Source organism: Neophocaena asiaeorientalis, unplaced genomic scaffold (assembly GCF_003031525.2).
Source record: "Neophocaena asiaeorientalis asiaeorientalis breed wild unplaced genomic scaffold, Neophocaena_asiaeorientalis_V1.1 scaffold177, whole genome shotgun sequence".
In the NCBI taxonomy this organism is placed as follows: domain Eukaryota; kingdom Metazoa; phylum Chordata; class Mammalia; order Artiodactyla; family Phocoenidae; genus Neophocaena; species Neophocaena asiaeorientalis.
In genome coordinates, this window is record NW_020172779.1 from 4,370,640 (window position 1) to 4,384,562 (window position 13,923).

General features: G+C 39.1%; 1 protein-coding gene across 1 annotated transcript in view; it reads right to left on the minus strand.

The window, feature by feature from the left end:
- TNFRSF11B (TNF receptor superfamily member 11b) overlaps positions 1 to 13,820 on the minus strand; it is a 28,941-nt gene extending 15,121 nt beyond the window's left edge. The window contains exon 1 of the mRNA XM_024741329.1: positions 13,595 to 13,820. Coding sequence (XP_024597097.1) covers positions 13,595 to 13,624 — 30 coding nt within the window. The 5' untranslated portion in view covers positions 13,625 to 13,820. The remainder of the gene's footprint in view (positions 1 to 13,594) is intronic.
- Positions 13,821 to 13,923: the final 103 nt, after the last annotated feature.

Here is a 13,923-nt window from a genome sequence, read left to right on the forward strand (position 1 = left end):
TGATGCTCGTTGTATGTATGTGTCTATATATGCTGTAGTTGTAACTATAGTTGGGAGACTCAAATATTATGTAAACCAGTAAACATGGGTGTGAAAAAATTATTTTTCTATGAAAAGTAAATTGAACGCTTGGGGGATGACTTGATAAAGTTGAGGCATGGAAAAACAAAACAACAACAACAAAGCCCTGCCACAGAATCTGAGGTAGCTGAGACAACTGCAGAAACAAAATGGGGAAGACATCCAGAAGGATTATATAATCAATTTATTTCAAAAATGTCTTTAAGTTCCAAAACTGAAATGGATGGGCAATACATTTTAGATAAGGGTTTTGTAAGAAAGACAGCATGGGACTCCAGGTAGCCAACACAGATTCTAAGAAAGGCCTTGACTATATCTCAAAATACAGGTGAATGGATGTTTATTTAAATGTTTTAAGTCAAAATAAAATATTTAAGATATAGGTATGTAATTTTTATTATTAAATGCTTTAACTGATCTTTCAATTAATCACATAACTCTTAGTCCCAAACATAAAATTTCTAACAAAATTCCCCATATTTAGGAGTTATATGGTAGTGGAAAGAAAAATGGGCAATATGAAGGTAGAATTCTGTTTTGTCTATTCCATTCCAACAAACACACATTAAATCTCTGTGCCAGGCGGTGAACTAAAAAGTAATCTTTATAACACATTGGTTGGTACCTACTTTATGATGTTTTACCATTATCATCATTAAGTCTCCACAAGCTACAAAATGAGTCTTAGAATGACCAACCATCCCAGGTCACAGTGATTGGTAGAGGCAGAATTAAAACCCAGAGCATGTGCCATAGAATACTATTGTTTGGCCATATCCCTTAACATTTACTAAATGCTCTAACTTATGCTGTAGCCTTCATGCATAGTCCAAAAGTAAGCCCTAAAATGCTAACTTTCCATTCAGATTCGAGAGCATAGCGTTAGGAGATCACGAAAGTGAGGAGATCAACCAAAGCCTTTCCAAAGTCTAGATGAACTGATGATTTTTCTTTCTTTGTGCTAAGACTAGCTCTTGTCCAAAGTTACTGAGATGGAAATTTCTTAGATGACAAGTGATTTCACTACAGCAGGCTACCAGTATGTGCTTCTCCTTAAAGGATACAAGAATACACTTCCTCCAGCAAATTTATTTTTGCATGATGCAATGCAGCCAGTCGCATACCACTGGGCTTGCTCTCTCTGGTATACAGAACCATGAGTGACCCGGTGGGTTTCCGTTTATGGAAAATTCATTAAAAGGAGCCCACACAAAGCTTAAAATAACTACTTGGTTTGGGAGTTCCTTTTGTGATCCCTCGTCATGATCTTTGCCACAGAAAACTATTTGAGGACTCTCCAGAGTTAGCTAAACTTCTGGTCAGTTTGGAAACCATAGTATTTTACAGTTCATCTTAGCCAAGAAAGGAAACATTCAGGATATATATCATGGTGAGTTTCCTAAAGATCTCTTGTAGTATAAACTATAAAGCTTATTTTTTTTTAAAAAAAACACCTCTTTTCCTATGAAGGTTAGTTTACTTGACTTTCTATAGTCTTATAGTGTAGTAACTTCTCTCCTATTTCCTGCATTCCTTAAATAATTTATTTATTCATTCATTCAGTGAACACTTATTGAAACAATTACTATGCTCTGGAAATATTGCTAAACAATGGGGTTGAATAAGTTAATGTTCCTGTTTGCTAGAACATTCATCCAAAAGCCTAGGCTGATGTAAAATACTCATAAATCACTGCAAAACAATTGGAGGTAAAACAGGTGAAAAAGAGGATCAAGAAAAGGCTCAATAGAGAAACAGGTCAGAAATGAGGAGAAGCTGAAGTTAGACAGTGGTAAGGAGGAGAGGAAGGGATAGGTATGATATATTAGCTGATTGCATGGGGAGGGAGGTACTAGAAATAGCAAATAGAGAACATGCCCATGAATTCTGACTACTAGCTATGTGGTGTTGCCATTAATTACCAACAGCAGGAGGAAGAAACAGTTATGGAGGAAGACAGTGAATTTAGTTTTGGATCTTCCAACTATGAGACTCAAGTGATGATGTCGAGTAGACACTTAACTACGTGTATTGGGTATTCAGGATAGAAACGCAGCTAAAGACACAGATTTCAGGGTTATGAACACGTAAATGGCTCTAGAAACAGAGAATAGGATGGCATTACCCAAGGATATTGTACAGAAGCAAAAAAAGATTAAAATGTTTACCTTTGGAATCTATAGACATTTGCAAGATGGGATGAAAAAGAGGGAAAAAAAAGTAGGGATATCACAGAAAGTTTCAAGAAGAATGCTAAATGGGTAATGTATAAGAATATCTAAAAAGCGTACAGCTTTTAGATCCATTAGATTGATGTGAATTTACAGGAGCACTTTTAGCTGGAAACCTGCATGCCAGGGTTCCAAGCTCAGTTCGACCACCAGCTTAATAACCCTTGGCCATTATCTTACCTCTAAAATGAGAATAATCCTTATTTTATCTATCCCTATACAATTGTTTTAAAATTAGTAAAGGGACACAAATAAACTTGGTAAAGAATAAGATTCCAGACAAGAATGAGTCATTATTACATATGCTAATTACATAGGAGGTGGGAAATGGGGGACATTTTGAATCAGTCTCATTTTTGAAGTTTCTTGTTCAGTAGGGAGTAACACATCTAAAATATGCCGTAAGTCGATTATCTATCCTATTCTTAATCATCTCCAGAAAAAGCATCTCTGACTTGTTTTTAAAATCAGTTTCAGTATCTTCCCAACTTGTATCACTCGCTTGGTCTAAGTAAAATATTTCAAGGCAGTTCCACAGATTTGCTTAGAGGGCTCAGATAGAAAAGGATTTGTTTCCATACACCTTAAATGCTTAGCATGGTGTCTTATACATAGCACGTATTCAATATATCTATTTTAATTTTATTCAATTTAATAGATATTGAGTACCTACTGTGTGTAATTAGGATTACTGGTGATTCTACAGACACAGATAAATAGCCTCCATGTAAAGGATAAATTTTCAAGGACAAGGACAAAATCTGCAGCTTTCTCATCTGTAAAATGATAGTGATGACAGAATTTGCTTAAAGGAAGATTTTTTTTTAAGCATCTTTCATTTCGCTTGGCATTTTGCATGTACTGTTCCATTTGTATTTAGCTTCTATTTGAAAGGTAAGTGTGTAAAAAAGCAGGTAGCTCATTTGAGAGGTTTATCTCCTGCTGCCAGTTCCCCACCTGAGGGTCTACCACTGCTTAATAATTTCCACAATAGCCAGGATTAGGTCTCTCGGTCAGGATGTAGAGCAAATGCATTAAAATCTGTTCATCTACTAGGAACTGATTTGCTGCCAACAGCTTTTGCTAGGTAAACAGGAGAAAGAAAACACAAGCAATTATGATTTATTAGATGAATCACTGGGCCAAATTTTACACTCTTTTGCTTCCCTTGGGGCTGAAGAACTGTCTCCAGGTAAAACAACTTTAAATGAGTTTTTTTCGGTTCCCTTCAAGAAGTTTCCTCTAGTTGTTTGGAGGCTTTTTCAATTAATTAGCAGTACCTTGTTTATGTTTGGAATCAACCAGAATTGTCAGAACAGAGTTGCTTATGAGGCTTGTGCTGCTTCAGAGGAGTTTATAGATAATTAACATTTGATATACTAACAAATAAATGAGAGAATCTCTAAGACAAAAGAACTTGTAATGCAGGTAAACACTTCAGACTTCCCGAGGGAGATGTGTAGAAATCTCCCACATTTTGGATCTCAGATCTTAATATCTCTTCTCTTGGACTTCTATTAATCACCAGATTTGAGATATAACATCAATTCTGAAAATTTCAACTCAACAACAGGGCTGGTTGCAATTTTCCTTATAATTATGTCCATTCAGGCCCACTTGACAAGCACAAGGGTGATATCACTAGTTCAGTTTTCCAGCTACAGTCCCTGGCATTTTGAGCTCAGAATGGGCAATACATTTTAGTATGTTGATTTTTTTCTTTTTTTTTGCGGTACGCGGCCCTCTCACTGCCGTGGCCTCTCCTGTTGCGGAGCACAGGCTCCGGACGCGCAGGCTCAGCGGCCATGGCTCACGGGCCCAGCCGCTCCACGGCATGTGGGATCTTCCTGGACTGGGGCACGAACCCGTGTCCCCTGCATTGGCAGACGGATTCTCAACCACTGTGCCACCAGGGAAGCCCTAGTATGTTGATATTTTTGAACATCAATTTTTAAATTCCATTTTATATCTACCTTTCCTCAAAGATAATACATTGCTCACATCATCCTATGAGTCAATCTGGTTGCTAATGATCTAGATTGAAGCCCAGTCAATATATGGTCAAGGGTAGCTGGTGAGAGAAAGTTAGAAAAAAACAGCCATGGTGGTTATGAAATGGAATAGAAACTAGAAATGGAAATGGAATAAAACAGGATGTGATTTAAACATGTAGACGTTTATCTTGTGCCTACAACATGCAAAACATCACACTGGCAGCCCTGGGTGATATGCTGAATAATAATAACATAGTATATTATAACATCATTACATAATAGGCTCTATACTGAGCCCTTTCTTCACATGCTATTGTCATCCATCCCCTCCAACCTCTGAGGTGATAGTATTAACCCCATTTTATAGATGAAGAAACAGTCTCAGAGAAGTTGAGTGACTTGTCAAAAGTCACAGAGCTAGTACACATCTGAGCTGGGATTCAAATCCAATCTTGTCTGAACCTAAGCCTTTAACAATTGACTATTCCCCCTGGCAACCTGCAGTATTACTAACGAGATAGGCATATAAATGATCACCTATGACACAATGTAAAATTCAGTAAGATCTATATTTTGTCTATCCGTCCATACATCCATCCATGCCATCCCATCCCCTATCTATCTGTCTATCTATCTATCATCACTTATCCCTATGAATAAATTCTTCTCTGTCTTCTGTCCTGGAATGCAGTAGTTCACACAGCCTCTCTGGAAGATGGTCTTGTGAGACTGAGCAATTAGTTGCACTTTATACTAATCAGCGGCTTCTCAGTGATGCACCCCCTTGAAGTTGCCTTCCTTTTTTGCTTACTCTTCTTTCACCCGCTCTTGCTTCCCTGGGATTGCACTTTTCTAATAAGGAGCTAAAATATAAAGCGTTTGCCTCATGCTCTATACCCTAATGGGTCTGGACTTAGAATTCAAGTCCAGAAAGGAGGCCAGGACATTTAATTTCAACAGAACAAACAAAGACAAAAACATGGTGACCCCCTCCAGCTGAAGGAGGAGCTGAAAAAAGGATGAAAAGATACATTGCAATCACTTTGACCAAGGATATGACTCTGAGCCGCATCCCAGGACATTCTTAACCCCGGCAGAGAAGAGAACTCTGGTTGAAGGAACCCAGAAGCCTTGCTCTGCCTTATGGGTATTTTTCACTGGACTCAGCAGCTAGATGTAAGCTCCTACAGGACAGAAAATACTTCTCAGCCAGGTCACCTTAGGGAAAATTACTTAACTTCTCTGAACCTCAGTTTCCTGGCCTGTAAAATAGATACCGATCTCCACATTGGAGGATTTTTGTGAAAATAAAGGTTGTTAGCATTGCCGTCTGTCCAGGACCTAGGATGATATAGAAATTAATACCTGGAACGTGGTTGGTTTGCAGTGAAAGAGGGAAAGAGAAAAAAATGTTGGGGGTCATATATGGACAATTAAGTGCTCTAATGTGGAAGTGACTTCTATCATTTACACTCACAAGTCATTGCCAGAACTATTCACACCCCTACCCCCTTCCTCCCCAGAGAAAACTAAGAACTGCCATCTTACCATGTTTCTGAAAGGGAGGAGAATGGAAAATGTTTACAAACGGCACTAACGGCTACATCACTGTGCAGCGACCATCACTCACACTTCCTCGTTGACCTTTATTTTAGCACAATCTAGTTGATTTTTTTCCTTTTACTGGATGTTAGGAGAGACAGGAAGCAGTGTGGGAGCAGAGGGATGTGTCTAACAGCCCATGTAGAGTTCCAGTGCAGTATTTAATGGTCATGCCAACCCACCCATTATCATGCTTATTTCACCTGAACGTTTGACACTTATTCCAAAGAGCAGTATGCAGTTGTCAGGTACTTCCTTGTGAATGCAAACTGAAAACTCTGCTCAAAAGGAGTCTAAGGAGATTGCTGGTGACCATAATTATACCGCTTTAGTAAGTCCTGAGGGAATGTCTTGGACCTGGCTTCTAACTATATGGGATATGAAAATACACACATTAATGGCTTCTGTGCTAGCTGAAGACAAAAAAGGACTTGTTTCAGAATGAAAAAATAGTTTTTAGTTTAAAAGAATAATCTGTGATCCTAAAGCCCAGATCTAGTCTTGCTACTTAAAAGCAGGCGACATTTCAAAAGCTGCTTCCTCTCGTGATCTCATTGATTTAAACAGAATTTCTTATAAATGAAACCAGTTGGGCAGAAGAAACTTTGACAATTGCAACAAAATAGATTTTTTTTTAAAATTTCTTTGGTATACTTTTTGCATAGATAACTAAGTCCATTTGATCTTCGTATGTCTGGAATATTAGCAGGTATATAGTAAAAAATTTTGATTCATTTTTTAATGACAAAGACTTAAAACCAAAGCAGACCTTCCACACATCACCTGGTCCGACACCCCTATTTTAGAGATGAACAAAGTAAGACTCAGAGAAGTGAAGTCACTGACTGGACCTCAGAATCTAAGGCAAAACTGAGAAATAAGATCCCTTGCTTCTTGTCTGCTGTTGTAGAGCTCTTACTGTCATTACACCCCACAAATGAATTCCTAAATTACTTTTGTTGGTGTTGGTGTTGGTGGTGATGCCAACTGATGGTGGAGGGGGGCTTTCTAAAGAATAAGGTCTTGATATCCATATTTTCTAAGAATAAGATAGTTTTTTTGAACAAGAAAGTACCATTACATGGCAAGGGAGGTTTGGGGATCAAAGACCAGAGAAGAAAACTGAATTTACTGAAGGCGGTCACAAAGCTTAGATGAATTTACTGTCTTGTTTTAAATCTAAATTCATCTTGACACAGATTTTCCTACTTTAAAGTTGATTATTTAAGAGGCTCTTACAGAAAATGCTTCCAAGTTGCAGACTAAATTGTAGTGAAAATCCTAAGGCTCCTCTTTTTAGTTTTAAAGAAGATGCTTCAAGGAAATTAAACAATGTTTTCACAGTATTAAAACTATAATACTAAAGAGATTGATTTTTTTAAAATCCCAATAAGAAAGTAATAAATCAGGGCTTTTTGGAGCACACTACTTTTTTAGAAGTATGACCTTCAGAAATGACCTTTCATTTCCTCCTGCATCCTCTATCCATTTATGGTCTGGCTGATTCAGGTGCTTCTGAGAAATTAGTGTGAAAAAAAAAACCTACCCAAGCACCTGGAAACTTATGTCACCTTGTAGTTGAGAGAAACCATTTTAGTGTGTCTGTAGACTGTTCTGGCCTTTGGAACATTCATTTAGCAAGGCCAGGTAAATGTGAGAGGGAGTGGGTACCACACAGCTTCTTACCTAATGTGTTGTAACACTATTCTTATCCCTACAACTGTCTAAAAGAATTCTTTTTTTAGACTTTCTATGCTAGCTACCCCAAAATAAATATTCTGTGGTAGTGAGTTCCAAAAACTAATTACATGTCACATAAAAATACCGTGTGTATTTCAAGTTGGCTATACCTCACTCTTTCTTCTTGCATAGATAGTTTACAGATGTCGCTAGGATTTGTGATTGACTAGTTCCTGCTCTTGTGGGTTGCCAAGTTTTATTTTGATTTTTGTTTTCTTTTCTAAACATGGCTGCTATTACTGTTCATATTTGCATTTTGTTTACCTGACTGTCAATATCAGAAATGTACTCTGGAGCTGCTTCCTCCTTTCCTCTCTTGCCCTGTGAAATATCCTTCCCTATGGCTTAAAAACAAACAAACAGAAAAAACAAACAAACAAAAAACCCATTCTATGCTCGTGACCCAGATTTTCTTATCTCAAGTCCAGGCTTCCCCTGTGCTCTGAACTTTTTTGAATCCAAATGCCTATTTGACATCTCCATTGGGTTATTTTACGAATGTATCAAATTGATCAAACCAAGAATGAACACTTGATGGGAAGGTCAAAAAGGGGATTCAGCTGAGGTTAGGTAGCACCTGCAAGGGTATACATATAAATCTGGTTCATTTTTGTTGCTCTCTTAAGAATGGACCTCCACGACAGTATTGGTATGTATCTTCATAGTAGAAATGGACAAAAGAATATTTAAAATACTGGTCAGGTGGGTAGGGTGTTATATTTATATTTTGAAAGAGATCAAAGCTAACATTAAAATGTTAGATCTCCGACAGTAAGCTACATTCTGTTGGGATCTCCATGGAAATTGCTGGTAGGTTATACACACACCCCAGCAAATCTCACCGTAGCTCCTTTGACTCAGCAAACACACATTTAGCGTCAGGCACTGTGCAGACCTGGGGGCTATAAATATGAATCAGATGAAAATTTATGTTTGCAAAGGGCTCATATTTTGTTTACCACAGGTGTAGTACTATCCCCTAGAAGTTCTGGAAATTCGTGGGTGATTTCTGTTGTCGCAGTTTCTGTGTACTGCTAAATGTCCCCAATGATCAAGAATAATCCCATGTCCCACATACTTTCAAATGTCCTACTGACTGATATAAGTGATCTAAGTTAAAAAAAACAAAAACCCATTTATCATTATATGAGCCTGGATTTGAACTCCATTTTATATACTTATATACACACACACACATATATATACACATATGTAAAATATATAAATATATATACACAAACACATATACATATGCATATACATATAAAGTGGTTTTCGCATGATTTTTTATACATATTGAATTTTCTAGGAATTTAACAACATAAAATTTGATAGAGGGCTGTACTTTGTTTTGTTTAAAACTTTAGCGAGATTTGTTCTCCATTCAAAAAATCACAGCACCAAAGCCAGGACTGATCATGGTTTTGAACCCCAATGTGACACATGTGCTCCCGTCTTTGTTCCTCCTAGTCTGTTCATGGCAATTCTATGTAAAGATGCTAATATAACATTACTTCACTAAGTCTTCTAGTGAAGCTTATTTTATTATAAATTACTTTCTTTTTATTTCTCCTTTATAGTATAATTATGCCAGTATATTGATTTTTTAGAATTCTGTATGTAGGTAAAATATAGGTGCTCTAAATTTCATTTCAGGAGAGCAAGGGAGTTGTTACAAAGGGTTTGTTTTTTTCTTTGCGGTACGCGGGCCTCTCACTGCTGTGGCCTCTGCCGTTGCGGAGCACAGGCTCCGGACTCGCAGGCTCAGCGGCCGTGGCTCACGAGCCCAGCCGCTCCGCGGCATGTGGGATCCTCCCGGACCGGGGCACGAACCCGTGTCCCCTGCATCGGCAGGCGGACTCTCAACCACTGTGCCACCAGGGAAGCCCACAAAGGGTTTCTTTAATAAGTGCATGGAAGAAGTCTGATCTGATGGAGAGCTACTGCTCTACAGGGTAAGACACTCAAATACACAGATAATGTTGGCATCTCTGCTCCATGGTAACAACATCAGGGGTAGCCAAGCATCATTAGGTAAGGCGTTGTATAATGCAAACGTAATTTTTTACAAAATTACTCTTTCTCTGAAATATACTTTCCAGTCCTCTTTTTGGGGGCCACAAAGGAGAAACTCAGGCTAAAGGAAATACTGCTGGTCAACGAGATGCAAAAGGAAATAATGCTTTTCACAGAAAGCTTTCACAAAAAGGGAACATGCAGGCAGGGGGGCTGAGAGTTGCTTAGAGCAAAACCCAGCTGGCAAGTTAGTGGATAGTAGAGCAAGTATATTTGAGTGTGTGCTTAGCGCCCCTTTGATAGACACCGCCATAGCTCTCCTTCTAGAACTAAGTGGATAAAACATCTGGCACAGAAAGCCTTCTTCCCTGACCAGTGGAATTTGACAACTGTGGTTTTAACCTAAGAAGTAAAATTAAAGACCAGATTGAAATTAGGAATTGTGCTGACGGTTCATGGGTGATCGAGGCCAGAAAGGTTGCTAGGGACAGAGGTTCAGGACTGTTGTGGACTGAGTATATGTTAGATTATCCCCAAAACTTCAGAGTTATCATTCTCTTAAACAAACAAACAAAAAGGCTAGACAGATATACTCAACCACTGGGGGAAGGGAAGGAAACCAAAACAAACAACAGCAAAAGGAGGACGGACACATCAGGCAGTTGTCCAGAGAAAAAACATTTACTACCCCCCAGTGCTTCACCCCGCCCCCCAACCCCAAGCCCTAGTGTCTCACATTAATTCAGAGCTTAGCTTTGAGAAGGCCAGTGGATGGTTCTAGAGCTCCATGTTGGGACGTTTCAGCCACCAGTTAAAATCTAGCCCTAGACCAGGACGTTCCTAGTCTAGGGAGGCTCCTTGAGCAACCATGAAAGAAATGACTTGGTGATGTGACCACCTCATCTCGCAGAGTAGGTCTCTAATTAGCTACATCAGTGAGCATTCCAGAAAGCCCATGACTATGGCATTAGTCCTAATGACCACACCCCCTCAGTGCTTGCTTACAGGCATATCCTCCGCTCTCACAAAAAGAATCTAGAATTGGGGGCTTCCCTGGTGGCGCAGTGGTTGAGAGTCCGCCTGCCGATGCAGGCGACACGGGTTCGTGCCCCGGTCCGGGAAGATCCCACATGCCACGGAGCGGCTGGGCCCGTGAGCCATGGCCGCTGAGCCTGCCCCCCCGGAGCCTGTGCTCCGCAACGGGAGAGGCCACAACAGTGAAAGGCCCGTGTACCGAAAAAAAAAAGAATCTAGAATTGTACTTTGCCTCACGATTTTACCTTCTTCCACTTCTTAGATTCAGGATGCCTTGATTTTATCTCCAACAGTGAAACATTCTATTGCTCCTTCAAGGTTATAGTTGGTGGCCATCTCTCCCTCCCATGAGCTTCGTCAGCACTTTGTGTACGTAATTCACTTGGGTCTAGAGCACCCTACAGTTATCTGTGGGCATAAGGCTAGAAGCTAGTGTTAATATGGAACAGGAACTTTATGGGGTTATCTTGCATGTGTGCATATTATTATCTCTATTTTATAGAAAACTAAAACTCAAGAGACATGTAAATTGCCACACGATCTTTCATCAAGTAAGCAGTGGTCCTGGTATTTGAATTTTGATCCAAAATAACCAAGTTCGTAACCACTGCACAGCAACTTTCTTTATGAGGTCCTGGAAGGCAGGATCTTTTATGTTCCCAAGTCACCTAGTGCTTCTCCTTTTGTTATTCTTCTTATGCATCCAATATCTGCTTTTCCCATTAGGCTGTGTGGTCCATGGGGACAGAAATCGTGTCCATGTTTTCCATTCTGTCCCTAGTGCCTAGTGGCATGCCTGGTACAAAGGACTAAATAGCTGTAATGCTTCCAGTTCTTAGAACTACATCTTGGTGTTTACAGAAGGGCATTTGGACTCTTCATGTGTAAGTACAAAGTATCTTTTTTCAATTATTTATAAAATAAAGTCAATCTCAGAAACTACAGAAAGGGAAAGGGAAATCATTCCTATTTAAAGTATTTACTGTGTTCAAGACAATAAAAGGTTTCTCTTTTGATAATGCTGTATCATTGACCATTAGTAGCTGTATTATCTAAATATATATCTTCAACCATATACAGACCAGATATCAAAACATTTGTCTACTTATTATTTTGAAACACTTATTATTAAGTATATATATTATTTAATGGAAATTCTAAAATTTAAGTTACTGATAAATTAAATCTTTATCTGATGAATTATACTGATGAATTAAATCTTTGAGAGCATATAAAAAGCTAGGAAGAATAAAAGGGTACCCATTTTAATAGCAGAATTATTTATACTAGCCAAAAACTAGAATGATTAAGTCAATTGTGGTGTAGCCACACAATGGAATACTACACAGCAGTGAAAACGGATGTGCTTTTGTACATCCAACACTGGAGACGATCTCACAGTAGAACCTTAACTGAAAGCAAACAGATACAAAAAAGTACATAAAGTTCATTTATATAAAGTTCAAATATAAGCAAAACTCATCTCTGGCATTAGAAGTCAGAATATTGATTCCTCTAGCCACAGCCATAGTGGTGACAGGGAGAAAGCCCAGGAAGCTTCTAGGGTGCTGGTAATGTGGTGTTCTTTGATCTGGGTGCTGGCTCACAAGTGTTCACTTTGAGAAACTCAGACACTTAAGATTTGTGCAGTTCTCTATGTGTGTCCTGTTTTAATAAAGCTTCACTTTTTAAAAAGTTCTCCATACTATCCATATTGGTGGAGTTATTTTATATAATATACATATATACATACACACATACACATATAGGTATTATCTGTAGTGGTACTTAAGATTAGCATACTTAAGTGTGGACTTCTGTTAATCTACCTTTTCTTTAGTGACTTTGCTATTTATTTACTTATTTATGGTTGTGTGTCCCAGGAACTAATTGGAAGACTTCCTAGCCTTCCATTCACTCTTTGTGGGTTGGACATTGATATTCATGCAGTTACTGCAACAACTTCCAAAACACATATGTGGCTTAAATATGGATTTTCCTATCCTTTCATGAATGTCTGATTCATGTCTCAATGCATTCCACACTCTAGTGACATAAAGGAAATAAGCCATTGGTCATAGAATAATCTACATACAAATCTTATTAATTTGATTGGTCAAAATCCAAATTAAAAACAAAAAAAGAAGCTAAAAGTTACAGAGATTCCTTCTTTTCCAAATTGTATGTGTAAAATAACTTTTAGCTCTATTTAGTGCTGAACTTCAATTATTTAATATATTTTAGAGCCTAATTAACATCATCTCACATTACATTGAAATTGAGAACTGAAATATCCCATTTTGATAATAAATAGTTAGTAAAATGTTAAACTGCTCAGTAAAGAATGTGTGTGCATGTGTGATCTTTTCTCTGGTGCCACTTAGTCAAATTTCCTATAGCATTTGCTTAAGTGGGGAATGAGCCTAATGATGTATCATATATTCACTGCATCCAAACTTTATTCTAATTGCGATAGTTTTAAGAAAATTGACATCTCCCAACTTATCTTGATTCTAAGAGACCACTTTATTGCTAATGATAATAATAATGATGATGATGCTCAGGTTAACTAAGCAAAGATGGTATGAACCATCTGAGATGAAGAGAGACAATAAATAGAATGGATAAAAAATCATTCAAATAAAAACGGTCCAGAGCTCGTCTCTTCTCCATAAACCCAGCAGGAACTTTCCAGTGTAAAGGGACACCCTAGGAGAAGCACAATCAACTTGAAAGAGGTCTCCTGTTCCAACCTGACCCCAAATCTCTCCTGGGAGAGGAAGCAAGTCGAGCTTTTTCCCCATCAATCCTCGGGGAGGTCGAGAGACCGGGAGGCGAGAAGCCTCCCCAGGCGCCCGGGACACCGGTGCCCGCGTCCCCGGACCAGGGACTTACCACGAGCGCGCAGCACAGCAACTTGTTCATTGTGGTCCCCGGGAAACCTCAGGCGCTCAGAGGCGGCGGCTGCGGGGTGAGCGCTCCGGTGCGTCTCTGCAGCCCGTGCACTCATCACGTTATATATAGTGTCCCGGCAACAGGAAGTATCGGCTTCGCTTTGATCATTCGTTCCCTATCTGGACCAAAGTTTGCACCTTTCTTTTTTAGGAACCTTGGGCGGGAGCGGGGGAGTGGGGCTGGGGTCCGGGATTAACGCTTTCAGAGCCAGGGCGGAAAGAAACGGCACGGTGGGGGGTGGGGGGGCGGTGGGCGGTACTGGGACGGGG